This window comes from Protomyces lactucae-debilis, assembly GCF_002105105.1.
Source record: "Protomyces lactucae-debilis strain 12-1054 chromosome Unknown BCR37scaffold_19, whole genome shotgun sequence".
NCBI lineage: Eukaryota > Fungi > Ascomycota > Taphrinomycetes > Taphrinales > Protomycetaceae > Protomyces > Protomyces lactucae-debilis.
The window spans coordinates 113494-140778 of record NW_024468011.1 but is presented as its reverse complement, the minus strand read 5'-3'; the positions used below and the strand labels follow the sequence as shown (position 1 = coordinate 140778).

General features: G+C 51.9%; 14 protein-coding genes across 14 annotated transcripts; 5 read left to right on the top strand and 9 right to left on the bottom strand.

Annotated features, from left to right (window-relative positions):
* Positions 1-170: 170 nt before the first annotated feature.
* BCR37DRAFT_370937 (uncharacterized protein) lies at positions 171-1316 on the top strand (the record flags this gene model as incomplete). Its single annotated transcript, XM_040868340.1, has 1 exon — positions 171-1316. The coding sequence occupies exon 1, from the start codon at positions 210-212 to the stop codon at positions 1314-1316; it is 1107 nt and encodes a 368-aa protein (XP_040723118.1). The 5' UTR covers positions 171-209.
* Positions 1317-1470: 154 nt separating this feature from the next.
* Positions 1471-2190, top strand: BCR37DRAFT_382629 (uncharacterized protein). Its single transcript, XM_040869916.1, has one exon. It carries the CDS (start codon positions 1521-1523, stop codon positions 2148-2150), a length of 630 nt encoding a protein of 209 aa, XP_040723117.1. The 5' UTR covers positions 1471-1520; the 3' UTR covers positions 2151-2190.
* Positions 2191-7178: 4988 nt separating this feature from the next.
* On the top strand, positions 7179-9179 carry BCR37DRAFT_120851 (uncharacterized protein). The gene has a single exon (XM_040865990.1). It carries the CDS (start codon positions 7368-7370, stop codon positions 8826-8828), a length of 1461 nt encoding a protein of 486 aa, XP_040723116.1. The 5' UTR covers positions 7179-7367; the 3' UTR covers positions 8829-9179.
* Positions 8890-9293, bottom strand: BCR37DRAFT_394821 (uncharacterized protein; the record flags this gene model as incomplete). The annotated part of the gene is made up of 2 exons (XM_040871528.1): positions 8890-9136; positions 9187-9293. The coding sequence occupies 2 exons, from the start codon at positions 9291-9293 to the stop codon at positions 8890-8892; spliced, it is 354 nt and encodes a 117-aa protein (XP_040723115.1).
* A 58-nt stretch (positions 9294-9351) lies between these two features.
* BCR37DRAFT_394820 (uncharacterized protein) lies at positions 9352-9697 on the bottom strand (the record flags this gene model as incomplete). Its single annotated transcript, XM_040871527.1, has 2 exons — positions 9352-9538; positions 9597-9697. The coding sequence occupies 2 exons, from the start codon at positions 9695-9697 to the stop codon at positions 9352-9354; spliced, it is 288 nt and encodes a 95-aa protein (XP_040723114.1).
* A 157-nt stretch (positions 9698-9854) lies between these two features.
* BCR37DRAFT_400447 (uncharacterized protein) lies at positions 9855-10826 on the top strand (the record flags this gene model as incomplete). Its single annotated transcript, XM_040871802.1, has 2 exons — positions 9855-10056; positions 10111-10826. 2 exons carry the CDS (start codon positions 9855-9857, stop codon positions 10824-10826), a joined length of 918 nt encoding a protein of 305 aa, XP_040723113.1.
* BCR37DRAFT_382621 (uncharacterized protein) lies at positions 10799-11448 on the bottom strand. Its single transcript, XM_040869915.1, has one exon. It carries the CDS (start codon positions 11338-11340, stop codon positions 11002-11004), a length of 339 nt encoding a protein of 112 aa, XP_040723112.1. The 5' UTR covers positions 11341-11448; the 3' UTR covers positions 10799-11001.
* Positions 11449-11593: 145 nt separating this feature from the next.
* On the top strand, positions 11594-13782 carry BCR37DRAFT_394818 (uncharacterized protein; the record flags this gene model as incomplete). The annotated part of the gene is made up of 2 exons (XM_040871526.1): positions 11594-11647; positions 11815-13782. The coding sequence occupies 2 exons, from the start codon at positions 11594-11596 to the stop codon at positions 13780-13782; spliced, it is 2022 nt and encodes a 673-aa protein (XP_040723111.1).
* Positions 13783-13935: 153 nt separating this feature from the next.
* Positions 13936-14688, bottom strand: BCR37DRAFT_394817 (uncharacterized protein; the record flags this gene model as incomplete). The annotated part of the gene is made up of 1 exon (XM_040871525.1): positions 13936-14688. One exon carries the CDS (start codon positions 14686-14688, stop codon positions 13936-13938), a length of 753 nt encoding a protein of 250 aa, XP_040723110.1.
* Positions 14689-14860: 172 nt separating this feature from the next.
* Positions 14861-16072, bottom strand: BCR37DRAFT_350745 (protein BTN1; the record flags this gene model as incomplete). Its single annotated transcript, XM_040868033.1, has 1 exon — positions 14861-16072. The coding sequence occupies one exon, from the start codon at positions 16070-16072 to the stop codon at positions 14861-14863; it is 1212 nt and encodes a 403-aa protein (XP_040723109.1).
* Positions 16073-16319: 247 nt separating this feature from the next.
* BCR37DRAFT_382619 (uncharacterized protein) lies at positions 16320-17572 on the bottom strand. Its single transcript, XM_040869914.1, has one exon. It carries the CDS (start codon positions 17499-17501, stop codon positions 16419-16421), a length of 1083 nt encoding a protein of 360 aa, XP_040723108.1. The 5' UTR covers positions 17502-17572; the 3' UTR covers positions 16320-16418.
* Positions 17573-17693: 121 nt separating this feature from the next.
* On the bottom strand, positions 17694-19675 carry BCR37DRAFT_382618 (eukaryotic translation initiation factor 2A). The gene has a single exon (XM_040869913.1). It carries the CDS (start codon positions 19640-19642, stop codon positions 17747-17749), a length of 1896 nt encoding a protein of 631 aa, XP_040723107.1. The 5' UTR covers positions 19643-19675; the 3' UTR covers positions 17694-17746.
* A 123-nt stretch (positions 19676-19798) lies between these two features.
* Positions 19799-24480, bottom strand: BCR37DRAFT_394813 (uncharacterized protein; the record flags this gene model as incomplete). The annotated part of the gene is made up of 2 exons (XM_040871524.1): positions 19799-21904; positions 21943-24480. The coding sequence occupies 2 exons, from the start codon at positions 24478-24480 to the stop codon at positions 19799-19801; spliced, it is 4644 nt and encodes a 1547-aa protein (XP_040723106.1).
* Positions 24481-24968: 488 nt separating this feature from the next.
* BCR37DRAFT_389027 (adenosylhomocysteinase) lies at positions 24969-26359 on the bottom strand (the record flags this gene model as incomplete). Its single annotated transcript, XM_040870688.1, has 2 exons — positions 24969-26171; positions 26264-26359. The coding sequence occupies 2 exons, from the start codon at positions 26357-26359 to the stop codon at positions 24969-24971; spliced, it is 1299 nt and encodes a 432-aa protein (XP_040723105.1).
* Between the last annotated feature and the right edge of the window lie 926 nt (positions 26360-27285).

Below are 27285 nucleotides of genomic sequence, written 5' to 3'. Positions count from 1 at the left end.
GCGTTCTGTTGTCAGACGGCAAAACCAGCTGACACTCCGCCAAGTTCCCATCTCGAGCCAGAGTGCCAATCTCGAATTTGGACCGAGGCATCTTCCCCAGACTGCCTCCCACACAAAGCGTCATACGCAGCCGCGCCGCAGGTGAGCCGACACAAAGTTTATATCTTGGCGGCACACTGCATCTTGGGCCAACGTTTCACATACTCAAGATGGCTTCTCGCAAGATATTCGGACACAGAGATGGATTCTCCCAAGACTCACTTATGGCCCTCAACGACTACACTGGCAACAATCCGCTGTTCACGGGAGGTGTGCTCCTCTACCTTCTCAATAAAGCACAGGCGCCTCTCTCAAGGGACCTGCTGAGCTGGTTCCGGATTCGTGAAAACAGGACTTGGCCCATCTCCATTGCTAGCGTCTTCTTTGGCTTGTCCATCTTGAAACAGGCGAGCGACTGGCTCTCGTGGAAGGCACGCAACAATGGCGTGACTGATCAATACGACTGGACGCGGGAAGTGGTTGTGATTACAGGCGCATCTTCTGGTATCGGTGCTCGCGTAGCAGAAATGCTGTGTGCCAAAGGCTGCAAAGTGGCCGGCTTGGATATCCAACAGCCACTGAAAACACCACCCGCCAATATGAAGTTTTACGTGGCAGATGTAACTTCACGCGAGTCTTTAAAGAAGGCCCATGTTCAGATCCAGAAGGACCTTGGAGCAGTCACAGTTCTCTGCAATAATGCAGGAATAGGAAATGGTGCTCCGATCCTCGAGCATACCGACAATCTGATCAACAAGGTCATGGCCATCAACTGTGTGAGTCATTACTACACAGTCCAAGAATTTATGCCTGGAATGGTGGAACGCAATCACGGTCACATTATCACTATTGCAAGCATGGCCTCTTTGGTTTCACCTGTTGGTTTATCCTCATACGGCATGTCCAAGGCCGCAGCCATGGCATTCCACGAGTCACTCACAATGGAAGTCAAGTACGTTCACAACACGCCCAAAATCCGCACATCCATCATTCACCCGCTGTGGACAAAGACGCCACTCATCGAAGGACACATGAATGAGAAGAACAAAGGACCCAAGGTGATGCACGTTGACACAGTAGCTGAGGCCATTGCCAATGTCATCCTCTCCGGAGAATCGCACACTGTGATGCTACCCCGGTCAGTCACAATCGGTGCAGCGCTGAGGGGTATGCCAGACTGGTTTAAGCTCGGCGTTCACTCCGCCACTGCGGCAGAGGTATCTCGCTTCGACACGGAAGGTGCCATGGCCGCGTCTGGACCACGTCTTCACATGTAGAGTAGTAACATTTGCCAAGTTGACAAACACGGATATCTGACTTCCGAAACGTGGCCTCTTGGCATTTACAAGCGGTGATACCCCTGAAAATTAGGGTATTTGAAGCCACGTCCGCGCTCAAACAAGTGACCATTCATCTACACCTGGTCTCACCATGTCGATGATGTCTGTCAAACTACTCTTGCAACTCCTTGCCCTCTTCGTATGAAACACTTCATGTTTCAGAAGGCCAAAGCTGACACCCAGTTGCCCGCATGGGCCTCCCCTATTCCTCAGGACGAGTGCAATGACGAGGCTCCTCCTTCTGGTGACGACGACAACGCTGGCAGCAGACTTGTTATCATGTACGAGCTTCACAGGTACCTCGTCACGCGCGTCTTTGAGTTTGCAGACCACACCAAGTTCGTTGTCCAGTATTTGGTCGTCACCATCCAGGAACACTGTGTGATGCGCATTCCGAACCCGCTCGCAAAGCACTTGCGCCCAATACCCTCTCAGCAAACCAATCACCCACTTAGCAAGGAAGGTACCCTCCCTTCGACGACTCTCCTCAAGACTTTCTCTCCTGTTGAGCGCGCAGCCGCCATTGTCATTGTGGTCTTTGCTGCACTCATGACCCTTGCCTCTCTCATCACTATCGGCATCTTTGTCTATCGCAAGCTTACTGGTGATGAGGCCAAGAAGGGTGCTGATGGTATGCTTGTCAAGTACGGCTTCAACGATGCCGAGAAGCAGGAATGCCAGCGTCTTATGGATGCATCCGCTGATGAGGAGGAGCCTGAAGTGGCTCCTGCTTACGAGTCGCGAGCACAGCAGACTGTTGCCGTGGTCTAAGCGCGATTGTGCAACTATAGAGAGAAAACCCAAGTCTGAGACTGCAAATCTATGTACCGTTCCTTTAGCCCTCAGAATTTACGAATTCCTTTTCAAAATCCGAGCTGAGCAAGCAATTTCGATAAACTCAGGGGATTAAAGCTCCCCGTCTGCTCAGCACGATCTGGCGTCCACAATATGCCATAATTGCCATCCATTCTCGCAAATGTTTCAAATTCCGAAAGCTTACTCGTTCTGCAGTAAGACCCGAAAGTAGTAAAAGCACCGTCCAAGCCCTCAAAGTTTGTAAAGTCGCGTGGATACTCAACAAAATTTCATCCTGACAAGCCCCTGGAATTTTGAAGCCTCAAACGACCTTCAACGAGCGGTATGAGCAGGCCTGGCAAACTAAAATTTATATAGCCCGAAGTATTTGAGAAGACATTGTAGTAGAGTATCTTTCTATCAAGGATTCAATAAATTGGCCGGTGCAAGCATTTGTACAAACACTTGGTCAGCCTCGTATATCATAACATTCAGGAGAAATTCAAATGATACTGCAAACAACTCAGCAGATTCAGCTGACTGCTGTGCTTATAGCCTCTGCAAAGACCTTTTGAAGCTTCATCTCAACTACGCCAATGGACACCGTTGATCCCGGGCCATCAGTTTACGTTGCACTCCTCGCCGCTGCGCTTTTCATCATGTCAGCGCTATGTGATTTGGTGGCGGACGGCGAAGACACACAGGGTGAAAAGACACCTTTGTTACCAGTCTGCGAAGAGACGGAAAAGCGACCAAGACCGTCGTCTGAGGGGCGATAATGGACATGGAGGACATCTTCAACAATGGTCACTTCAATACGCAGGAGGAAAGTGAAAAGATGATTTGGTACATGTGCTTTTTACATGCCGGCTGCAGCGACCACAGTCTCTAGTGTTGATATCCCTGCCATTGCCCTCCATTCTGACCACCATTACTGTAACCATTGCCCCCTTGATATTTGCTGTACGGATCCGCTCCGTTGCCAGGGTATTGCCGTTGCTGCTGACCATATTGTTGTTGACCGTACTGTTGCTGGCCATACGGTGCACCATAAGGCTGCTGCTGTCCTGGCAAAGGCACTGGCGGCATCGCTGGCACAGGCATACCCATTGGCATGAAGCCAGGAATAGGTACCGGCATCATATCTCTAGAAGGTGGCGGACCGGACCCAAAGGGCATCACAGGTGCAGGCTGATAGACTTGCTGTGGTTGCCCATACCCTTGCCAACCATCTTGCTGTTGACGACGTTGTTGGCGTTGCTGCCACGGTAGCCCGGAGTTTTGTCCATTTTGGCCAGAACCTGCTGGGGCGCGCTGATGCGCAGCAGGGTCTTGCGTGTCGCGTGAACGATTGTTGTTGCCGTATCGATCATTGTTATTTGAATAACTGCGTGGAGCGGTGCCATATCGGACATGGTCCAGGTCTCTGCGATCCAACACTCTAGGTGGTGGGGTCAAACCCTTGAGAAGCATGCTTTTATGCACATACTTGGACTTTGGGTAAAAGTAACGCACCGACATGCTTTTGTCCGATTCGATATCAGGCCACTTGTTCTCCACCTTGAGCGGGAATGGCACGGCAGCATTGGGAATGAACGCTTCATCCTTGTTGACTTTGCCTGCCAAGCCTCCTGAAGCGCGCATGTCGAGCTGCACCTTGTCCTTCTTGACTGCCTTTTTCGAAAAAAGCTTGTGGACCACTTGCGCATACAACGGCTCGTTATCTTCTGAAAAGTAGAGGACTTCGTAGCCACGGCTATTGCGAGCCGATTCTTCGGGCGAGAGAAGCTCATAGCCCTTAGCACACGCTTCTTTGAGCCGACCTTGATCAATAAAAGGCAACAAGACAACACCCTGCCATGCAAACTTCTTGCCATTCAAGTCGACAGGAAAGTCGAGTGGATAAAAGTCTTGGATGCCATACTTGGGATCTGTCATGAGATGCTGCAATGGCTCCGGTAGGACATGCTTCGACGCGACTGGCATGACACCAAGCAGTTGCTCATAAGGCCTTGCTGGCTCGCCTTTTGTGAAATTAATCTGCACATCCGCAATCTGATCAAAGTCAGACGCAAAAGGGGCGTAATGATGCGGGTAGAACCAAGTCCACGATGGACAACCCTGATAGTAGTACAAGAGCACCCATGCGAGTCCTTCGACGTAATCTCGTGCAATAGATCTGCGGAAAGCAATATTTTCTGGGTCCGCTTGGAATTTTTGCACGTAATAACGATCCTTGTAGCCCTCTTCCCAAAGCCTAACAGTATCTGCCATAGGATCAACGGTATCCGAGTCCACCTCATTCTCGGTAGCGACGGAGAGAGGTGTTGCCGTGCCGTCATCAGCAAACTCGCCGAAGCCGCGTTTCTTGGGAAGTTCAACCTCTTCAGATGTAGCCTCCTTTGCAGCTTCTGACAGTTTGGGCTTGAGCAAATCAGCCTTGAGTTTTGCTGCAGCAGACATGTTGGCTTCCGACGCATCTCCCATCCGTAGCGCTTTTCTGTTGGCAACAACATCTTTGTTGCTCATCTGTGGGCCATTGATAGGTTTCGACAAGTCATGCAAACCCAAAGGTTCCGGGACAGTTGCCTTGCCCTTATTTTTCGACGTTGCAGGGACTGGCGCGGTGGACGCAGCAGGTGTCGCTGCAGCAGGACTATTGATGGATACATTGTCTGCGCTGCCAAGATCCGCCATCACGCGTGGCTTTTTTGGCGCGCGCTCGTTGCGTTGTCGTGCACGATCGGCTTCGCGCACAACACGCCGTTCTTCCTCCGACTGCCTGCGTCGGAAGATGCTTTCTTCCTGCTCAGCAAGGCCGTCGAGCATGTGCTGGGCACGACTTAGATCAACGGTGCCGTCACATGTGATGTACCCGCCTTGCCGATCAAGGTTGCGCTTCCAGAGAGAGACAAGCGTATCGATGGCACCTTCGCGAATATCAAGACTTGGCAAGTGAGGCAAGAAGTCGTTGCCAACAAAGAAGATGATGAAGACCCAGTCGTCTATGGCGCGTTCAAGATCCATGGGAGTTTGTTGACCGGGTATGCTGAGTTCTGCTTCTAGATATTCTCGCAATATCGCCACATTGAGCCATATAAATGGCTTGGGAGGTGCAAGCTTGTCGGGCCCCTTCTTTTCCACCGTCACTGTACAATCTGCCGCAAAGTGACCACGTTCACCACAATTGCGGCAGCTGCCATTGTTTTGTTGAAAGAAGACGTCTTCTCGCAAGACACGAAAGTAAGGTTCATGTGTGGCGAGACCCAGCATGATGAGATCTGCATCCAGACCGTAGAGAACATGGCGCGTGTTGGGATCATGTGTAGGGTCCGATCGCTGGGAGCGGATGAATTCCATAATCTTGTGTTCGCCTTCTCCAGGGACAGATGCATCAGATATGATAACCTTGAGGTTCTTCCACCCTGGGTCGTTGTTCAGCTTGTATTGAATCCAGTAGCGTAAGGAAGCGGCAAGAATATCCATAAAAGGGGTACCAGGGGTGATGACGTTCGAGTCCCAAGGCTTAGGTCCCTCCTCAGGCGGCTGACCGCCACCAGCAATCACTTCTGCGATCGCCTCTTCCTTCTTTTTTTCCTTCTCCTCTGCCTCTTGCGCAGACCTGAAACGTCTTGAACGCTGCTGGTTCATCTTGGCCCGCGGTGCAACGCCATCCACTGCAATCATGAGCAGCTTGCGCGGGCGCACCATGCCAATTACACGATCTGTATAGCGAAACACCTCCATCATCATCTCATCTTCATTTCTCGGCGGCGGCCTGTCTTCTGGATGCGAACAAGGGTGTACAATACCATTCATATCGAGATAGAGGTTGTCAAACTCTTCACCATTGGGGTTTGGCTGTGTAATGTCGACTGGGATATCGTCGCCATTTGCGTCCTTTGTCGGGGATTCGATTACGGGGGCGACAATCTTGGGATACTTGCGCGAGAGCCATCGAAAGAATGCCGGCACTCCCATGCTGTCTTGTGTCTTGAGGACTGGACGAAGGAAAGTGTGGACTTGCTGCTGCTGGTTGCGTTGAGTTTGTGCTGAAGCGTGAGAAAGGCGACAATTGCTCATTTCCATAGCAGCTCCCTACTCTCTCTCTCTCTACTAGCATCGAGTCTATGGATGCCTTGACTGCATGTGATCCGCTACCTCTAGTCACAGCATTGCTCGAGACTCTACAAAAAGGCCAAGATGGCAGCGACGCCATCGCTGAACACGGTGTCAGGCTCAGGAACGTCTTCAAGCAGGCGCGTGTCGCTGCACAGGCGATCGAGCATGCAGACTTGAGTACCCAGGATCAAGCAGAGATTATTGAGGTATTGACGCTGCGTGTCAAGCGCAAAGAAGCTCTTGCGAAGCGTCTCTCGGATGCTGTCGTGGCGAGCCGTCAATCTGCAACTGCTGCCGACAGCGCGACAGCTACAAAGACTGAACCGCAAGATGTGGTCATGACTGGCGACTGAACCTTCAGGTATACCATCAAGGTAAGTATTGAGCAAGCTCGGACCCGGATATGATGAAATCAAGTGTGTCATTCTTGTCATGACAGGCCTTTCTTTAGGCCGCTATGATTAATCAAGCCTAATCTTCTCTCTGATCCTGTGGGCCAGGCAGAACAACTTTTAGGATTGGGAGCTGACGATAGAGACTTTTGCATGCACCTAAAGAGGAGCTCTATTGGCTTGTGGTCCATATCGTCCTGCGATGCCTTCGGTTGTACATACACTGTACGCCGTGAAAGAGGAAAGACAGCTGCGAGCTGCGTAGTGAAGGGGCTGGGTACTGCTAAACGTGCTACTGTCATTCACTACGGATTGTGCGATGCACCCATTCTGTTTGACGCGCCAGCGACGCCCCGAAATGTCAGGCAGGACGCAGATTGAAGGTCGCTCATTCAGTGTCCGTCTTCGTCTTCGTCATCTAGTCATCTTGCCCCATAGCACTCGCCCCAAGAGGCCAGCCCAGTCTAGTGCATGTCCAGATCTGCCCCCTGTCTCGATCGCGAACAAATTTTTGTTTTCCTTCCGCGGCTCGACGGCATCATCGCGATCTCCTCTTGTTGACGACATAGGATCGCCTTCCTGCCCAAGTTATATACTCAGACAATAGCCGGGCGAATGTCGCATTGCCTCAACCAACCTCTGACATTCAGCGATAGCAAAGTCCCCGACCCGGCACATCATGACACACGCGCATAACACAACACACCCCATCTTTGCGGATTGGACCACCTTCTCCACAGCAGACAAGCCTGCGAGTTACATCTTCCAGTCGGATGCGCGAGGCGTATTGATAGCTCATGTTTTGTGCATGCTTGCTGCGGCACTGCTGTTATTGCCACTTGTGCTGTTCCCACCTGCGACGAAGCGTTTGCCTAGTCGATGGCCGGCGCGCTTCCTGCGCCCGGCATTGCATATTGCTCTTTGTTTAAGCCTTATCATTGGCGTTGCTTTTGCGTCTATACATCGACAAGCGACAGAGGACTTGTACCAGCATGCGCTGCATCGTACTTTTGGTTTCGCGCTCGTTTTGTACGTGTTGGTTACATCAAGTTTGAGTTTTGTGCCGCAAGTCAAAGCCCTCCTGGACAAGCAAGCACCTGTTGATGCCGACTTTGTACCTCTGTCTCAACTTGACGACATGCAAGCTGGCGATGTGTCGCCTACGGGATCTTTTGCTTCAGGCCAGTCGCAAGAGACTTTGCCCTGTTTCGAGTCGGATGGTCCACAGGGCGATTGTCACGCTGCAGCTACTTACACGACTTTACAACAGAGAGCAGCAAGGCTAGTCGAAAACTTTCACAAGGTCTTTCTGGTTGTCACCTTTTATGCACAGATCCTTCTCGGCCTCGCCACCCTAGGCGGTCTCTTTCGAGGCCATGAGATCTACAATGGCCTTGCGCACTGGATCAAAGCATCCGTCTTCTTCATTTTTGGGTTATGGGTCTTTCTGCGCTACCTTGGCATCACTGCATCCTCGGGCATGGCTTGGAATGCACCGCACAATGGTACACGCCTTTTGACGGCTGAACAGATCGAATGTGGTCTCATTTTTACTTATGGCGTGCTCAATCTGTTTCTCGAACGCCTTGGTCATACGAAGGAACCTATCTCGCATACGGACATTCAGCATATGAGTATTGCTTTGCTCTATGCATGCGCAGGCGGTGTGGGCCTATTACTTGAATCGCAGCTGCTACGCCGTCTCACACTGTCACCGCATAGCAGTCGAGATACACGTCGGCCGGTGCTCAACATCATGCCACTACTTGTGACATTCTTCACTGGCCTATTGATGAGCCAACACCATCAAGACACAGAGCTCGCAAGCACCGTGCATGCCATATGGGGCTACTTCTTCTGTATCGCCTCGGTCTTCCGTCTCTTGACGTACTTGTCTATTTTTGCACGGCCTGATATAATGCAAGATACGATGCCCAGTCGGCCACCCACAGAAGCACTTGTGGCCTTTTCACTAGTGGCAGGGGCCTTGGTCTTCATGGCGAGCAGTCGCGATGCCGTTCAGTCCATTGAGTACTACGATGTGCATACGTTCTTTGTGGTCTCGCTGGCAGCAGCTGCTAGCCTGTGCGTTATTGTATGGACATGCTTCCTTACTGTTATCATGCATCTGAGTACCTAAGAAGCTCTTCTGAATGGGCCCAGGCTGCACTGTATGATATATGCTCAACATTCAATATAATTTAATGCAAGCGATCTTTGTCTCCGGCCTTCAAATCTTCACCTTCTTGTGCGAGATTGACATCATGCTTCATCGCACCTGCAATGACTTTTGCCTGGCCCTTGATCTTATCACCAAGGGAGACGTGTGGTTTATCAGAAGTGATGGAACGCGCTTGTTGTGTATGCGACAAGACTGCCGGGTTGTGCTGCGGATGTGAACCAACACTTGCTGGTGCTCCTGCTATATTGCCCTCGAGTTTGCCATTGCTAATGCGTTAGTCTATGCCTGTAGGAATTAGAGACAGGGAAAGGCATACTTTGCGCTGTTTGTCGGGGTAGATCTGCTGAGGCCACCGGGATGCAGGCCCTCTGAGCGCGCGAGGATCTCATCCTCCATCTGCAGCGGAGTCTGTTCGTTGCTCATGCTCTACTCCTTCGTACGATGATCTACACAATGCCGACTGGTATGTCTTGGGTATCCTTCACTTCTTTGCTGCACTCGGCGCGACGTCATTGCCAGCAGGAGGAAGAGCAGACGCTTGCTTCACCTGCTCGTCCTGGGCCGCCCGCTTCTCTGCCAAATCACGTACAGCAGTGTTGAAGAGCTTCTTGCCACCCGTCTCTGCTTCGACTGCCGCCTCTGCCGCTTTGATATCGCCACCGTGTTGTCTGCAGTCAGCCTTCCATGATGATGGACCTTTTAGTCTGTGGTGCGATCAAGACTCACTGAGCGACGACTTCTTCGACAATCATGGGTTGGAATGTGTAGTAGCCGCTTGCGACCCCGACGCCTATTGCCACGAGCAGGCCAGGCAGGACCCGGGACATGCTCATCGACTGCAGCTTTCGTTTTAGTTTGTGCCTACCGCTTGCGACTTTCCTTCAAATTTGCTACACGACGAAACAGAAGAAAACGCGTACACACAAACAGGACAAACGTACCAAGTATTCGCCCCTTCTGACTCTGACTGGCTCGCAGCAGCACATGTCCATGCAGCCAGCAACCAACGATGTCCTGGAGAAAGCGCGTCCGTACATGGACATCGCCCTCAAGCGCGCTAAAAAGCTGCCGCTCTTCACACAAGCCATTACAGCTGTCATGGTGCTCTTCTTCCTACTGAGCTTCGTCTCTGGTATCAATGATGCTTTTATGCTCTATCCAAGTGCCATTATACCAGACTGGGAACGTATGTTGTTTTGGTTTTGCTGCACATGACGACCCATTTGACTGACAATACTAGTATCGCGGTTGACCACCTACCCGCTCGTTCACCTCTCTTTCCTCCATCTACTACTCAATGTCATCGCCTTTGTTCCTCTTGCGGCGCGATTCGAATTGCGCTTTGGCACATTGCGCACGCTAGCTATGCTACTAGGCCCTTTCGAGTCTGTTCCTGGTCTCCTGTACTGCTTCTTCGAAGGTACCATCCTGCGCAGTGAACCAGGTCTCGCTGGTGCCAGTGGATTTGTCTTTACCCTGCTTGCCATTGAATCGATGGTCTCTCGTCAAGAAAGTTGGACGATTGCAGGCCGCAGTATACCCGCATGGACAGCACCTATCGTCGCGCTCTTCGTCAGTCTACTCCTCCTTCCTGGCTCTAGCTTCCTGGGCCACTTGTTCGCCATGGCAACAGGCTATGTCTTTGGTTCTGGCCATGTTGACTTCCTGCTGCTACCAAGTTGGGTCGTTGACTTTGTCGAACACCGCGGCAAGTTCTTGTTTGATAAGCTACCGAATTATGTCACTGCTGAACGGGCCGCTGAATCATCATTGGGACATGGTGGTTTGCCAACGACAGAACATCCTCTCAGTAACAGTGCAGGACTCGCGTCACCTGGTCTAGGACACCGGCTAGGTGGCCGAAATGAAGCGGATTCAGATGATGAGGAGATTGGTGCGCGGTTGCCCGGTGCTGACAAGCGTCCGGGTAGCTCACGACGCGTGACGGGTGCATAGACGCATCAAGATGACTATAGAGACTATTAGAGAGCTAATTTAGGTCTATTCTCCATATTGTTGTGTATCTTGCTGCACGATAGATGAATGCCGCCCGTCTCCGCACGGTAGGCGAATGTTGTATGAACGGCAAAGAAGGATCGTTGAGAGTTGAGCTGCTTGTGCAGCTAGAGTGTCATAGGCCTGGCCTATATGAAGTCTTGCGACCTGCTTTGAGTATCAGGAACCAGCCCTCTTGCGCAGTTTTCGCGCCCATCTGATCCCTGACGCGGCCTTTGCAATTGGGAGGATCCAGGCTAGACGCGACTATGCTTGGAGCTGGTGACCTTCGCTTACTCCCGGCACTTCTCCGTTGTCTGATAAATTGATAATGTGCTAGTCTAGCTATAGCATGTGCACGGCCGGTCGTTGAACGGCTGGCCGCTGGACTCCGGCCTGGAGCCTCCTCCGCTCTCTCACGCTTCTCCTCTGTCGGCTTCTTCGCTTGCGGGAGATTTTGTTTACCATTCCTCATCGAGATGCTCACAATCGACCTCAAGTCCCGGGCTTTTATCTGCTGCTGCCAACTTCTGCCAAGCTATCAAGTCAAGTCCAAGTGAAAGGCCCCCGCCTCTTGCTGCTCAAGAATCCGCTCAAACATCTCGTGGAAAGGGTTCGCCCGCTCGTCACCTTTTCCTGCTATTCCGCGTTGCCTGGCTCCCTCTTTCAGCCCACGACAACTTCATACACTCACTTTCACATTGGATTGAAGCTATCCTCGTTGCGCTATGGGTCGTAAGAAGATCCAGATCAAGCCCATCACAGATGAAAAGACACGCAAGGTAAGCCGCTTCCCTCTCTACCGCAACGACGAGCGACTGTGCAACGAGCTTTTGTGTTTGTTTTGATTTTTCGGCGCCATCACACTGCGCACTGGACATCACTTCAACACTCTTGCTGGCCCATCCTCGATTGATTGGTAGTAATCTGAAGTATTGCTAACAGCTAGGTGACCTTTACCAGACGTCGCAATGGAATCTTCAAAAAAGCGTATGAACTCGGCATTCTGTGCGACACAGAGGTCGTGGTCCTCATGTTTGACGGCAAACAAATGTGTCATGTCTACAGCTCCGTCGAGAGCACCGATGGACCACAGGAGCTGATGCAAAAATATATAACAAAGGATTTCGCAACCGTTGATCCGATTCGCAACTATGATACCTCACCGGCCATGCAAACAGATGATCCTGCACAGCCTGTCTGGCGCGTTGCTAGAGAACGCGTAGCTGTTGTCAATACCTACAATATTGTTCCTGCAACCAACACGCCGAATCCCAATGGCAACGCAAGCGGGGAGGAAGACGACGAAGCCGATCCAGATGGTTCTGAACAGCTGAGCGTCAAGTCGAAACGCACATACCACACCAAGACGGGCGAAGCGAAATTCAACGGTGCAGCTATGATGAACACGCCTGCGTTGACGGATGGACCCAATTCACCGGCTGGCAAGCGTAGTATGTCACCCGAATCGAGACAGCGACCATCACCGCATATCTCACAAGGCGCACACGCTGGACAACCACCTTATGGTATGCAGCAGGGCCTCGGTATCTCTGGCAGTGGCTTCACTCCATTGCTCAAGCCAGGTGAGCAATTTGGCTCATTGCTCTACCCACCGCAAGCTTCCGCTACCGGACGGATGCAACAGAGTTACTGGCCTACACCCAGCATGCTCTCTCCTGAGCAGCAATATTGGGTAGCTGCACAGGCTTCCCCCAAAGCAAATATGGGCCAACAGCAGCTACAATACTTTCCCAATCAGCAGGGCAATTATGGCTATACTGAACATCAGGGACCCATGCGGTACAGTGCCTATGATACACCGCAATTGTCGTCCTATGAACAAGCTCAGCAGGGTCCACTGCACCCAACGCTGCTTGCGTCGCCGCAGCCGCGAGCGCCTGTTGGACGACAGCCTGCGTCCTTCAATAACTTCACTTATCCACCTCCTGGTCAACAAGAACCACAGCAGCAAAAGCAAAGCACCAAAGGTCCAACGTCAGCGCCACGACAAGCACCTGGCGTACAACGTCTACGACCGAGACGACAGCCGTCTGAAGCGCAGAGCGAGACGAGTAGTGTTGGCGAAGAGCAAGAATATGCTCAGCAACAGCAACCGCAGCGCTATACATACGCGTCACCCAATCGAGCACAGCCTGTGACGTTCCAGCATGCAACACCCAGGTCTCTTGCCAATCAAAATGGCATGCAAGTGCGTCCTTCATACATTCAGCATGGTCACTCTGATGAATCTGTTGCAGAGATGTCGCGCACTGCTCCCATCTCACCCAAGAAGCAAAAGACATCTCGTACAGGCTCTGTTCCTGTATCACCGCAGAAATCAACTCGAGCTGCTGCAGCGTCGCCACAAAGGACCATCTCGTCAGAGTACATCCAGTCTGGACCTGCTTTATCACCCCCACGACGCGTCACGCGCAGTCAATCGCGCTCACCAGAACTCAAGGCGCGGACATTGCCTGCGCTTGCACGAACAACGAGTCAAGGAATGCGTCAAGTCAGCGACAAGGAGAATGCAGAACCCATGCAACATGCTGCGTCGCATCCTGGTAAAGAAGCTGCACCCTTCGGTGCGCATGGGTCCGCAGCGGCCAGTATCATGGCTGGATCGAGTAAACCCCGCAACATGCATTTACGTGGTCCAAGTCTATTGGATGATATCACGTTTGACCCAATCACAGGTGCACCCATGATGGATCCGACTGTGTTGAGTACCTGGCTCGGTGGTGCGAGTGGCCCAACGACGCCCGTCTTGGGCGCTGGTGGCCAATTGGGCGACGCAGCCGCGCAGACTGGCAAAGGATTGCTTGGCTTCAAGCAATCAGAGACGAGTCATGTGCGTGCTGAGAGCAATGTCAGCGTATCACAATGGATCCACATGCCAACCGTCAATGAGTGACAGGCCCATCATTCTCTGTCATTCTCTGTCATTCTCTTGTCCAGCGTCTTGCAGTCACTGCCAGTCAAGCCCATGTTTCTCTCATCTCTGGAGATGAATTGTACTGTAATTTCAACCGTTCGATATATTCTAATTTCAATGCTGTCTTTTCAATTATGCCCACTTGCTGTATCCATCCGGTGCGTATTCAGGAAATAACGTCCATTCCAAGATTCGCACAGACTGCATAATTGCCAATACTGAGTCCCAACGTGATATCGCCTGTGCTTTTTCTGCCTCCCTGACAGGCGATGTCGGTTTCTTTGTTGGTTGCTGGTCTGCCTCATCATCCGTCAATCCACCTTCGCCTGCGGTCTCATCAGCATCAAAGAGCGTAATGAGCAACTCTGTGCCTACTGCCTCGAGCCTCACGAGTGCCATGGCGACTCTCACCCTTTTGCGCGTTCCCTCATTGAACTTTTGTAGTCGATGCGTTCCTTGCAAGATAGCTGCTTGACGGATCGCTTCACCGCCATTGGGAACGGTGAAGGGTGTTTCCAAGCTGAATGTCTGATTACTTGCCGTTTCTACACTAACGGTATCTTCTGGGCCTTGAGCATCGTCGAGGGCTGCGAAATGCCGTCTGATGGAAGCTTTCAATATCTCCTCCACACCAGCATCTTTCGTAGGGATCACCCCTTCCTCATCGTCATTGATATCGAGCAGCTCGATAATGAGAGACTGATCTTTGTGTACAGGATGTACAAAGCACTCTTGATAGTCGGGTACTTGTCGCAGGTCTGATGCGTCAATCAGCTCTGCGGGAAGTTCTGCCGACATCGCCCCGCCATACAAGTCGACCTTGCGTCGCTTCGCTTGTCCAGTCATGGAGAGTCGAGCAAGACTCGCTGCATCAGGCTCTGTCATCTCTGTTTTCGTGTTTGTCGACCGAGCAATTGTAGGTCGTGGATGTCGGCTGTCGCCTGAGCTGGAGATCCAAAATCCCGGAAGCGAGATGGAGCCGAGGAGCTGGTCCCCCATCTGATCAAGTCCTTCTATGTTTCTTCTGCCTTTGCATCTACAAGATCCTATGGGATGGCTACTCGAGGCTGCAGTAGGGTCGACCTCTTGCAATATTTGCCTCACATAACCGACCTTCAAGCCAAAGACTCAAGCCCGCGGCACATAAAATCCCAAATGAGTCTGCAACTCCAATTACACCCATTGAAAACTCGCGCTCAGATTCTTGAATGGAGGGATCTTCGCTGACAGAGACGAAAGTATTGACGTACACAGCGCCTCCAGCAAGACCTTCGATGAAAATGAGCAGGAAGATCGGATAGATGTTTGGCAGAAAGTACCGAATGCTCTGAGTGATGCAGATTGCCAGGAGGCCACATTGGAAGAGTGAAGGGATGTAGAGGCGCCTGATGCGAATAAATGGCGATGAAGAACGAGAGATGAACACACCAATCTGATACAGCGTAGCATAAGTCGGATAGACGTCTCTGTAGCGCTCAAAAGGCATTTCTTTTATCGGAAAGAGAAGCGTCGGCGATACACCTTGATTGATGGTGTATTCTGCAAAGTAGACGAGGAAGAGTGGAGCCATGTATGGAATGAGCAGGGGCCTGGCGCTCTTCATCTTTTGCAAGATGCCGGAGACCTTTGCACTTCGTTCATTCTCACCAGAGACCAGCTCTTGTGACTCTTCCTCTGGCTGAGGCTCCAATACGGCGTATTTGACTGACTCTCTCGCAGGCAGAAGCACAAAGAAGCTCAGCGCCATGATGAGCGGTAGCAGACTAGCCATCAAGAGAGTCCACGAAGGGCTGATGCGCAGCCATGTTGTGCATGCAACATAGAGCACTCCTCCTAAAATGCCAGCTCCACCTGTGCCGCTAGACCATGCAGCAAGGGCTATGGGCGGATAGTGCGTGGATAATTGCAGGAAGGTGATTTCTCCAGCACCGGAAGCAGCGCTGGCCATAGCAATGCCCACCATACGAGGCGCTAGACTTGCACCGGTACCAACAATGAGCATTCCTGCGATATTGGTCAGGACAACGCCAATGACACGAAATCTGTGAGGTATGTGTTCGAAGATGTAAGGCGCGACAAGCTTGACTAGCACTGATGGCAAGATATTTGCCAGAAGAACGATAGCTTTGGGAGTCTTCGCGCCGACGAGATCAAGCGCAGCGCTCAGAATAATGACATATAGAACATTGTTGATGACGCCAAGCAAAAAGAAGGCAGCAAGAACACGTTTAGGCAGCTGCGCGAGGTTTCTCTGCCAGCGATCAAGCATTGAGCTTGTTTCATTGTCCATTCGACGCTAGTTGAGCAGATGCTAAGGTCGAACCAGCGACGGCATCTCTAAGATCGAGCTTGTGTGGTGTCGTGTTTGAGTGAAGTTGCCGTCGTGCTTGCAACTCACAGCTAGCCTGCAGATGGCAAATAAGCCTGAGCCTTCTGAAGCTGGCATGCAGACGGTTCGGATGTTACAAATGCAGCTGTATCTGATCATAGTACTTCATTGGACAAGGTCATGTTTGCTGCGAGGGATAAAGCGGCCTCTGATTGAACCGCTCTAGATATATATGTACTGCGTATATTGCATACGATGTCTGAAATAGTGCCACAGACATTGTCAATCAAGAGCTCGAACATTCAATTTGCTCGAGACATCCGCGTGCCGCTACATCAGCTACCCAAAGCTTCGTCTCATTGTATATCCATATCCGTCCCCGAGCAAAGTTGAAATTAGCGACACCGCCAGGCACTAGAATCTTGCCAATTAGCGTACCACGTTCAGGCTCAAAGACTTGAATGCCATCACCACAGCCAGTATATACATTGCCTTTGGTGTCACACTTGATGCCATCGGGAACGCCGTTTGCAATGTAGGCAAAAGTGCGTTTGTTGTGTAACGTACCATTGATGACATCGTACTTGTAAATGGTACTGGGACCAGTCTCGTCATAATAGACTTCGCCGGGCTTTTCGTGTGCAGCGATAGCTCCAGTGTCTGTGATGTACATGTGTTTGTAGTCGTGACTGAAGCAAAGTCCATTAGGCTTCTTTAGATCTGCCTCGACGACGCTGCACGCTTGTGTCGTCAGATCATAGCGATAGACGTGGTTCGGCAGCTGCGGCCTCGGTCTAAAGCCTTGCGCATACGCATAGTCTGGATCAGTAAACCATATGCAACCTGTCGGATGTTCGATGACAACATCGTTCAGGGAATTGAAAGGTTTACCGTGGAAATGGTCCAGCAAGACCACTTGCTCACCCGTACTAGGCACTACCAGAACAAGACCACCATTGTGCTCCATATCGCCTTGTGCACAAAACAAAATGGCATGTCCAAGCATACACGCACCGTTCGCATTAATTACCTTGTCAAAATTTTGCTCCGTCAGTTTGAGCGTCTCTGTGTGAACTGAGTGGATCTTGAGTGGATCTCGGGAGCTTTGCCAGTTCGCCGTAAAGTAGACAGATTTGGTAGCGTCGTCGTACACTCCAGCCTCATGTGCGAAAGCATAGCTTTTCTCGTGGAGCAAAGTCAGACCTGGCCAATCACTCTCCTTGGCGAAGCCGACAATCTCCTTAAAAGCAGGCTGTATGGTCATGAATGGATTCTTGGTCTGACTAGCACGAGCTTGCTGAACCGTGTAGTCCTCGAGGGTGTTTCTTTGCCAGCCAACTCTGACATGTTCCCTCTTGTTCTCCTCCATGTGTATGATGAATCCTGAACTTCCCCGCAGAGGCCTCGAGGTGTGCACAGCATCCTCAGAGGGTGTTGGGTTTAAAAGTAGTCGCTGATACTAAATCAAACTGCGGGGCGAAGAGTGCGGGATGGCGGGATGAACAGCGACGAGATGGAACCATATATCACAGACTTAGAGGACGCACTAAGAGCAGCCAGGGAATGCAGAGATGCTTCTACAATGATGCTTTGAATGCTATGTAAAGCTCAGAACTACTCGTCTTTCCATCCAAGCGACTGCAACTCTTTGAGAATTTCGTTGTACGAGTTGATCTTTTGAACTTGTGTCGTCTCAAGCTTTTCTCCGCCGGCCTGGCGCATGCGCAAGTCCTCAATCGCACGGAGCTTCTTTGCAAGGTTTCGAATCTTGCGATCCTCAATCGGGGCAGCGACAGCGGCAGCAATAGGCGCAGCATCATGTGCCAAGGGCGGTGCAAGTGCGGCAAAAGCAGAGGCATCAGCCGTTTGATCATTGGTTGCAGATCCATTGACAGTCGTGCCGTTCAACGCAGCAGCTTCTTCTTCTTCCTCCTTCTTCTTTGCAGCAGCTTCACGCTTCTTCTTGTTTTTGAGGGCATTCTTGCTGAGTGGCTCAGCTCCCGGTGGTAAATGGACACTAGTAAAGCTGCCCGCAGCACTGCCCATGCCAGGCGGTGCACCAGGAACAGTACGTGCAGCACCAGGAACGTAAGCAGGTGCCGGTGTCGTCGAAGCAAGAATATCATCGTGCTGGCGCAGGATATTACTGCCAACACCCTCAGGTCGTCCACGCGCATGGGGCGGCCGGTAAGCGCCCTTTGGCGCGGTCGCAACTTTGACAGGCACACCGGAAACACTGGAATGGGGTTCAGGACCTGGAGATGGCGAGCGTGAGGGGAAGGCTTCTGGCAACTGCGGTCGCATCGTCGCGTAGAATAGCTCCTGGTGATCTTCGTTGTACACGAGCTGGCCGCGGTAGTGAAAGATCTTAATGCCATTATCAACACGCAACCGAGGCGACGTCGTTGCGCATAGGATATGACGCGAATCGGGGCACCACTCACAGTGTGATGTGTTTGTTGCATCAATTGTGGCAACCTTCTTCATTCCAGCGCGTTCATACACATCCATTGCACCTTGCAAGTTACCGAACCCTGCGATAATCACATACTTGGAGTTTGGCGAGAACAAGATTGTGTTTCTCGATGCACTCGGAAGAGAATGCGTTATGCTGGCTCGTGCGTCAAACATGGTGATTTTTGCAGGCATGAATCCATAAGTACAGCCAAACTCTTTCGAGTCGGGAGACCAGGTAACATCGTGAATAGGGCCCTCCTTGTCGAGTGTCACACGGCAGTCGTAGTTGCCTGCAACGCCGAGCAAGTACAGATTGTTCTCGCCATAGTAAGACTTGTTGGATTTGTCGACATCAGTTGAAGTCATGCACAATAGAGACGTGCCGAGCGCGTTCCACTTGAGTTGCACGCGATCGGCCTTGAAAAATGTCTTTTGTGAGACAGGGGTCGCAAAGCTCGGAATGTTGTAGACACGCACAGCAGCCGGTTGGCCCTTACGCTCTGGCACAAATGCGGCCACAGCAGGATTCTTGCCTGGTGAAAGGGCAAAGTCTGTCACGCCCTCGCAGATGAGCCGGTGAACAGTTCCCGAGGCCATCTTTTGCGGATGGAAGAATTGTACCTCATTTGTGACCACGCGTGCACACAGTGCTTCATCTGCAGTGTATTGCAAATTCCAGCCGGTCTGTGACTTTTGTGTGAATGCACAGGTCTGCTCACCTGTAGCAACGTCCCAAACCCGCAAGTTCTTTGACCCATCGCCGTTCTCCAGCTTTGTGAACCGCTCCCAAGTGACAATGTACGTGCCCTTAGGTGAAAATCCAATCTCTAAGCAATTTGCAACTTGCAGAGATCTGAGATGTGAGCCTGTCTCCGTCTCTATGATTTCAACGGCGGAATTGGTGGCCCAAGCGAAGAGTTTGCCCGACGGGCCATAGGCACAGCATCTCAAATTGCCCTCTGGTTGCTGAAATCCTTTTGCAGCCTGGTAGACAGGATATGCATCTGTCAGACCGATGGTCTTGGCATTCCGATACGCAAATTGGGTCGCCATGTCAGATAATTGTGCAATTGTAGTCAAGTGCGCGTCGGGTATAGAGTTGCTTCCAAGTTGAGCGCTTCATGGCTGCACCGTCCACGGAAACATTCACACGGTTACTCAGATGGACAAGCCAAATTGGAGCGCATGCATCCTCGACTCTCGAGCGCGCTACAAACCTATGTACTTGAGCGACTCACTCATGGATGATGAAGGCCTTGTAGAGCCATTCTCAAGCCTCAATTGAATCTGCTCCCTCAACTGCCTGTTCTCTCGCTTTTGCTCGGCCAAGCGCTTCTTATCTGCACTGTGCTCTTCATGCTTGGACTCCTGCACACGCTTGAGTTCCTTTGCCATGGCTTCCAAGCGTAGTCTCAGTATAGCGACCGTCTCCATCTCTGTCCTGCTGCCTTCAGTCATGGTACTCGTGGGATAATGCGAAGTCACCGACGCAACCACGGAATCAGCACCAGTGCCGCTCGGGTTGCCTCGAGAAGCCGTTGCTGTGCGCACGCGTTTTCCTTTCATGTCATCATTATCCGCCTTGAGCTTCTCAGTCTGCTGCTTTGCCTCAAGTAGGCTGAGGTTCATGTCTTGTATTTTGGCCTCGGTCTTTGCCAGTGCAGCACTTTGTTCCCGCAATTGCGCTTCGAGTCTCGCACACTTCCTGCGCGCATCCGACTCTGCCTGTCGGTGGTCACCACGGGCAAGTTGCTTTTGCTGCTGTAGCGACTGAATGGCGGCAAACAAGCCTTCTTTGAACTTGGTAAAGTTCTGAGCAGGTTTCGGCGCCTCTGCAGTAGCAGGTGGGACCTGGCATTGATCAGCCTCCAGCACTGAGGCAAGCTTTGAGAGCATCGCTTCTAGCAAGGTGTCCCGCGCCTTCATCTGCTGGTCGTTCGACTGCTGCTGCTTGGCCTGACCGTCGAATTGCGTTCGCATGGCCTTATTGAGGTTGTCGAGCTCCTTTTCGCGCTGACGCAATGCTTGCTCTGCCTTCTCTGCATTCGCTTTGCTCAACTCTGCTTGCCTCTGCACAGCTGCCAGCTCCTTCTCTGCCTTTTCCGTTGAACGAGCTTGCGAGGCACGAGCGTAGGCATCAGTTTCCTTGGCTTCACGGAGTCGAGCCACTTCCTGCATAAGTCGGCCAGACTCTGCTCTTTGATTCGCAAAGACTGCATTCACAATTTCCGCGACAGACCCATCTGCTGTGAAGCCATCGAATTCTTGCAACGCGCGGCGAAGCTGAGCCAGCTCTGCGCGTGCTTGTCGAGCGTCCTTCTGGGCATCTTGCCATTGCGCGTTGGCCTTTTCCAAGTCTTTCAGAAGCGCTTGATTGGCTTCTTCAGCGTTCGCATCAGCTTGTGCACCATGCATGAGCTGGCGTCGTAAAAGCTCCGCATCGCGAGTTGCATCATCATGTGCGGCGTGGGCCTCAGCCAAATCAGTCTCATACGCCTGACATTTGATATCGAGTGCGGTAAAGCGCTCACGAGTATCAGCGAGCTGCTTTTGAAGTTCAGGCACTCGGCGTCGCGCCTCTTCCAAATCTTGCTGCAAGTTTCTCAGAAGCTCTCGTCGACTTTCAAGCTCCACCTCAAGAGCGCCATTTTTATCGCCAGTCTCCTGAACCTTGTTTTCAAGGGTGTGCTGGGCCATTCGCAGATCCTGACGCTCCTTCTCCAATGCAGCAACAGTTGTTCGCAGCGCATCCAACTCTTCATTCAAAAGTGCGCTTGGCAGACTTGCTGCTGTCGAGCGCAGAGCCAGCTCGTGGTCGACTTCCGCGTACTTGCCCTGTAGCGCGTGATGCGCCTCTTGCAGACGTGCCAACTCATCAGCCAACTCATCTCCCTCTTCCAATGCGTCTCGCTCGCGCTGCGTTGCCTCAGCTAAATCAGACTCGAGCCTGAATCGATCCTCATCATAGATACGCTGCTTGTCACGCAAGGCCATCTCCAAGGCACTACATTGTGCAGACAGTTCCCGCCACGCATCTTCATGTGGTTTGACGGCATCTGCAAGACGCGCATCGTATGAATCCTGATTATGCGACCGCATCTGTTGCTTGAGGTCGTCAATTTCGGCATGCCGGTCTTCAATGTACATTTCATATTCGCGCCGTTCCGTCTCGTAGAGTGTCCGGACATCAGCCACAGCGGCTTCGCGTAGACGATCGGCATCTTCCAATTGAGCGTCGTATTGTTGCAAGTCTTCAATCGCAATCTCAAGCTTCTCTCGACATTCTGCAAGCAGATCGGATTTATCGGCGAGTTCCTGTCAATTAGCGTAGTCCATACATCTGGCGATCTCACCTCTTCCATGAAGGCCATTTGTCTCTGGTGGCGTTGCTCCATGCTATCAAGCGCATCTTCCAGATCAAGGCAACGGTGCCGCAGGGCTTCACCGGAAGCTATGCCACGAGATCGGCTCGTCTGGGACCGTTCGTCGGCATCAAGATGCGCACGCAGCGTGTCAACCTCGGTCTTGAGCGCCTCGACATGCTCTCTCGCATCGGCCAGATCTTCCTTGAGGTCATGTATCTCTGCGTCCTCTTCGGCTTCAAGTCGATCGATATGCGCTTCTGCAGCCAGCAGCTTCTGCTGCGTATCCGTATCCGTATCGGTTGAGCCGTTCGCCTTGACCAAGGCAAAGTTGCCCTTGGCTTTTTCTAGCTCCAGTGCCGAGACTTGTTCCGTTGCTTGCTTCAAAGCTCGCTCAAGTGCACGGTTCTTGTTGACGAGATCTGTGGCAATAGTGCCAAGACGCACACTTTCATTTCGTAGAGCAGTTTTGTCTTGATCCACCTCCCCTGAAAAGTGCCGTTCGAGAAACATGACTTTGAGCTTGAGACCAAAATTTTCCTTTTGCAGGGAATCAATACGTGCAGAAGATTCCTTGACGGTCAGTCGATCCGCTGTTTGGCGATCCATGAGTGTTTCAGAGCGCAGTGCTTCAATACTTGGCTGAAGTGCTTGCAGCTGCTCTGCAGGTATTTGAAACTTCTCAACACGCTTTGCAATGGCGGTATCTGTGGGTGCTTCATTTGCATACTTCTTGGTTGCCGCCGGTGTCTCCCAGCGATGCGCCTGCGCTTTGCTGTCCGCTGATGAGTTTGGTGCAGGCGAGCGATACGCATTAGACTCATCTACCAGGTGATGCGCCATTGCACCTGATTTGCGGACTGGTCCAGGTGTACCATCGTCTGACAAGTCGCTCACGCCAGAGAGGGGCCGTCTGTGCATCTGAAGCCGGGATTCTGGACCCATGTCAGTCTTGCTCGGTGCTGGTGAGCTAGACTGGGCATGACGCGCTTGCAAAGCGGCAATGCGTTGTTGCACAGGGGTTTGAGTGCTTCCTGCTTCACGCACAGCATCGAGTCTAGGCATCTGTTTTGCTTCCATCGTTCCTGGCCGCGATTCAATTTCGGTGCCAATGAAAGACGGCTCAAAGGAGAATGAAATGTCGTTGGTTGGCTTCAGCTCTGATGCTGTCGTACGGTCAGCGGCCGAGTCAGCCGTGGATGGTCTAGATGCTTCCTTTCCTGCCTCTCTCGACTGCTTCACCTCCTTCTTGCGAATTGTGATGTTTTTGTTCATGGAAGGTGTAGCTGGACTGCTGGAATGACTCGAGACAGGGCATTTGTACGTCGCAGAACTGCTGTAGAATGCTTGTTGCTTTGCAGATGCATCTGGAAACTTTGCAGCTGGCTTCGTCGTTGTGCTCGTTAGCTCTTCCTCGACGGGTTCAGCGTCTGCTTGCTCAATTGTCTCTGGCTCTTCTGGTCGTTCGTCAGACATGGGCGCTTCCTCTTCATAGTCATGCTGGGGATTCAGCTGATCCACAAACGACGACAATTCGAGGAGACTCATATTGGCGTGACCTTCTGGCTTGGCATGTGTATCGCGCATAATGACAGGCGACATTGCCTCATACGACTCACCAGCATGAGACCCCGGTCGTCCATAAGACAAAGATTCACTGAGAATGTCCGGCACCTCAGTAGACGCTTCAAGCGACTCGTCGTGATCGCCAACAGATGTTTGATGTTCGATATCTTGATCGTCAATATCGAGTGATGGAATCGACAGCTCTGCAACATGTCGTGAATCATTGGATGCACCAAAATCGCTCTTCTCCGGGTCTTCGCCAGTCTTGGTGTCTTCTGCATTAATTGACTGATGCAGTTGGCTAGGCACAGTAGTGGGTCTTGGTGCATCGAAAAGCACATCCTGGTCAGAGACGACACGATTCCGCATGAACGGTAATGACATACCCATCGAGAGCCTATCTCTCCGCATTGGTGCACTCTTCTTTGCACTAGCCGGCGCAATTGCCGATACAACGGGCTGTCCCTCTGTTATATCACTCGCTGCATCTTCATGGACGGTCGAATCCTCCATTGCTTTCGCAGCCTTGATTTGCGCGATATCCATAGGCGGCTCTTGAACTTGTATCTGTCCGATACTCGGCAAACCAACACCCACATCGATCCCAAACTCATGAATAGACGAACTACTCGTATTCGCCCGATCCAAGGTCGCACGAGACGCGCCACTATTTTTCCTGTGGGAATGTGGTGGATGACTCGTTGTACTACTCACCGCACTCATAACACTTTCTGAAGAGCGTGACAATCGTGCTGGTGATGTGACGGGACGTGAGCTTGTCTCGTGTTGTGTCGAGACCGCAGTCTTACTTTCCGGTATCGCTACGCTTTCTGAACGAGTAGAGACGCGATCTGAGGCCGTGAGGGATGTATCGCTTTGCGTGGATGCGACAGGTACATCCAGCTCATCTCGTTGGCGCGATGCACGGACCGTTGTCGTGTCAGCGGACAGGCTCTTGCTCATGGCGGCATCGGGATCCATAGAGCAGCTGTCACCCTGGGCGCGATGTCTGGATGGTGTTTGAGAGCCAAAAGACTACCTGCCAGGCCTCTCTAGCGCTCCAGAAGAAGACTACGTGCTGATATGTTCCGTTGTGTGTGTTTTGTTGTGCTCAACCGTTCGTCGCGTAACCGAAAAAACAAAAAGAGGAGCACAAGATCACAAAGGGACAGAGGGAGGGACAACCTGATTCTATGTCAAGCTGCACATCTATCTATGTAATAAAGAAAGAAGAGACGCATCGAGTCATTGCTCGTTGATGCGCCTGAATGAAAAGGAAAACGCATGGACGGCTGCTTTGTTGACATCCTTTTGTTGAATTTTGGGGGTCATGAGAAATAGTCGTCATTTTCGTGATGTGCCATTTTGTAAAGCGCTGGGTTGATCCAGATCGATTGGGGTTGCATCAAGTTGAGATGCTACGTACACAGAGATGCGGAGAGACCGCAAATCTAGTAACGGTAGTGGTCGCTCTTGTAGGGACCAGCCTCAGGGAGACCAGTGTACTCTGCCTGGACACCAGTCATCTTCTGGAGCTTCACGCCGAGCTTGGCCAAGTGGAGCCTGGCGACTTCCTCGTCGAGAATCTTGGGCAGGACGTGCACACCGAGAGGGTACTCGCCCTCCTTGGCGTTCCAAAGAGCAATCTGGGCAAGGACCTGGTTGGTGAAGGACATGGACATGACGAACGAAGGGTGGCCAGTAGCACAACCCAAGTTGACGAGACGACCCTCAGCCAAGAGAATGATGTGGTTGCCGTTGGGCATGAGGAAACGGTCGACCTGAGGCTTGATGTTCACAACCGACTTGGCGTTCTTCTTGAGCCATGCAACGTCAATCTCAATGTCAAAGTGGCCAATGTTGCACACAATGGCATCGTCACGCATCACCTCAAACTCCTTCTGTGTGATAATGTCACGACATCCGGTGGTCGTCACAAAGATCTGAGCCTGAGGAGCAGCAGTGTCCATGTCAGTCACCTGGAATCCCTCAACAGCAGCCTGGAGGGCGTTGATGGGGTCGATTTCAGTGATAATAACACGAGCGCCCATGGAAGCCAAAGCACGCGCACAACCCTTGCCGACATCTCCGTAACCGGCAACAACAGCAACCTTACCGCCAATCATGACATCGGTGGCACGCTTGATACCGTCAATGAGAGACTCCTTGCAGCCAAACAAGTTGTCAAACTTGGACTTGGTGACAGAGTCGTTGACGTTGATGGCAGGCACCTTGAGTTTACCCTCACGCATCATCTTGTAGAGGTGGTGGACACCGGTGGTGGTCTCTTCAGACACACCGCGGCAGTCCTTGAGCATCTCTGGGTACTGCTCGTGGACAAGAGCAGTCAAGTCACCACCGTCATCGAGGATCATGTTGAGAGACTTGCCGTCCTTGAAGGACTTGAGCTGTTGGTGAATGCACCAGAGGTATTCCTCCTCAGACTCACCCTTCCAGGCAAAGACGGGAACGCCAGCAGCAGCGATAGCGGCAGCAGCGTGGTCCTGAGTGGAGAAGATGTTGCACGAAGACCAGGTAACTTCAGCACCGAGGTAGGTGAGTGTCTCAATGAGAACAGCAGTCTGGACAGTCATGTGAAGACATCCAGCAATGCGAGCACCCTTCAGTGGCTGTGTCTTGCCGTACTTTTCACGCTGGAGGGATTGTTAGCCATGTGAATGCTTCAATTGACGCGTCGTTTGAGAGTGTGGTCTGACAAAGACGCGGGGAGTGGCGATGAACATACAGTCATCATGAGACCGGGCATCTCGACCTCTGAGATTTCGATTTCCTTGCGGCCATAAGCGGCGAGGTTGATGTCTGCGACCTTGTATTGAGACATGGCTGATGTTGTGGTGTGTGTAGGGGAGTCGGTGGTGGTGGATGAGTTGCTGCTTCTCCTTCTCTTCCTCGCTCACTTTGTCTCACGCTCCTCCAGCCAATCACAGCCGCATGTGCACGTGTCGGCAAGGGGCAGTCACAGATATACGATGGCTAGATGGATCAGAGCAGTGCTAGCGGCTTATAGTGGTCAGCATTATGGTCATCCGTGGTATTAGTCACAGTAGCAGTGTGGGCGGGTGGTTAGCCATGCAAATATCTACAGACATCTACAGCACAAATTTCCCCTGAATACTGCTCTCAGCATGCCAGAAGCCATTCTCTATGTGTATTCTGCCGCCTCATCGCTTAAAGGTCGTCTGCTTCGTACCTTGCTGTTGCTTCGCTCGGACAATCTTCTTGTTTGGCTGATAATCGCCAAACTTGCGCTGCTTCTGCTTCTGCTCCTTGGGAGCATTCAATATCGGCTCAGCGCGAGAATAGTCAAACGGCGCGACAGTCGCTTCTGCCTCCTCTTCCTTCTCTCCAGCAGCAGCTTGTTCTCGCTCAAGCTGTTTCCGCTTCTTGGCTTCCTTCTTCTCTCGTTTCCGTACCTGTTTGGCATCCTCTGAAGTCTCCATTTCCCCTTCGCCAGATGCATGTTTAGCCTTCTTCGTCCTTGGCTCCTCATCATCGTCTCCATCCAGCGTGATGACCTCGGATGTTCTCTTCTTTGGCTTACCCAAGTCACGCACGACAAAGGGCGCATCAGTCTGTTTCGTCTTGACAGGCTCCACCACTTCCTGCATCTCCTGCTTCTCAGCAGCTTGATCAGCAGACTCAAACACATTGTTATCCAGAGGCGGTAGCGGCACACTCAGCACCAAAGGCAAGACAACGCTCACAGGACCCACAGGGCGTTGCTTCAACACATCTGCAGCTCCCCAA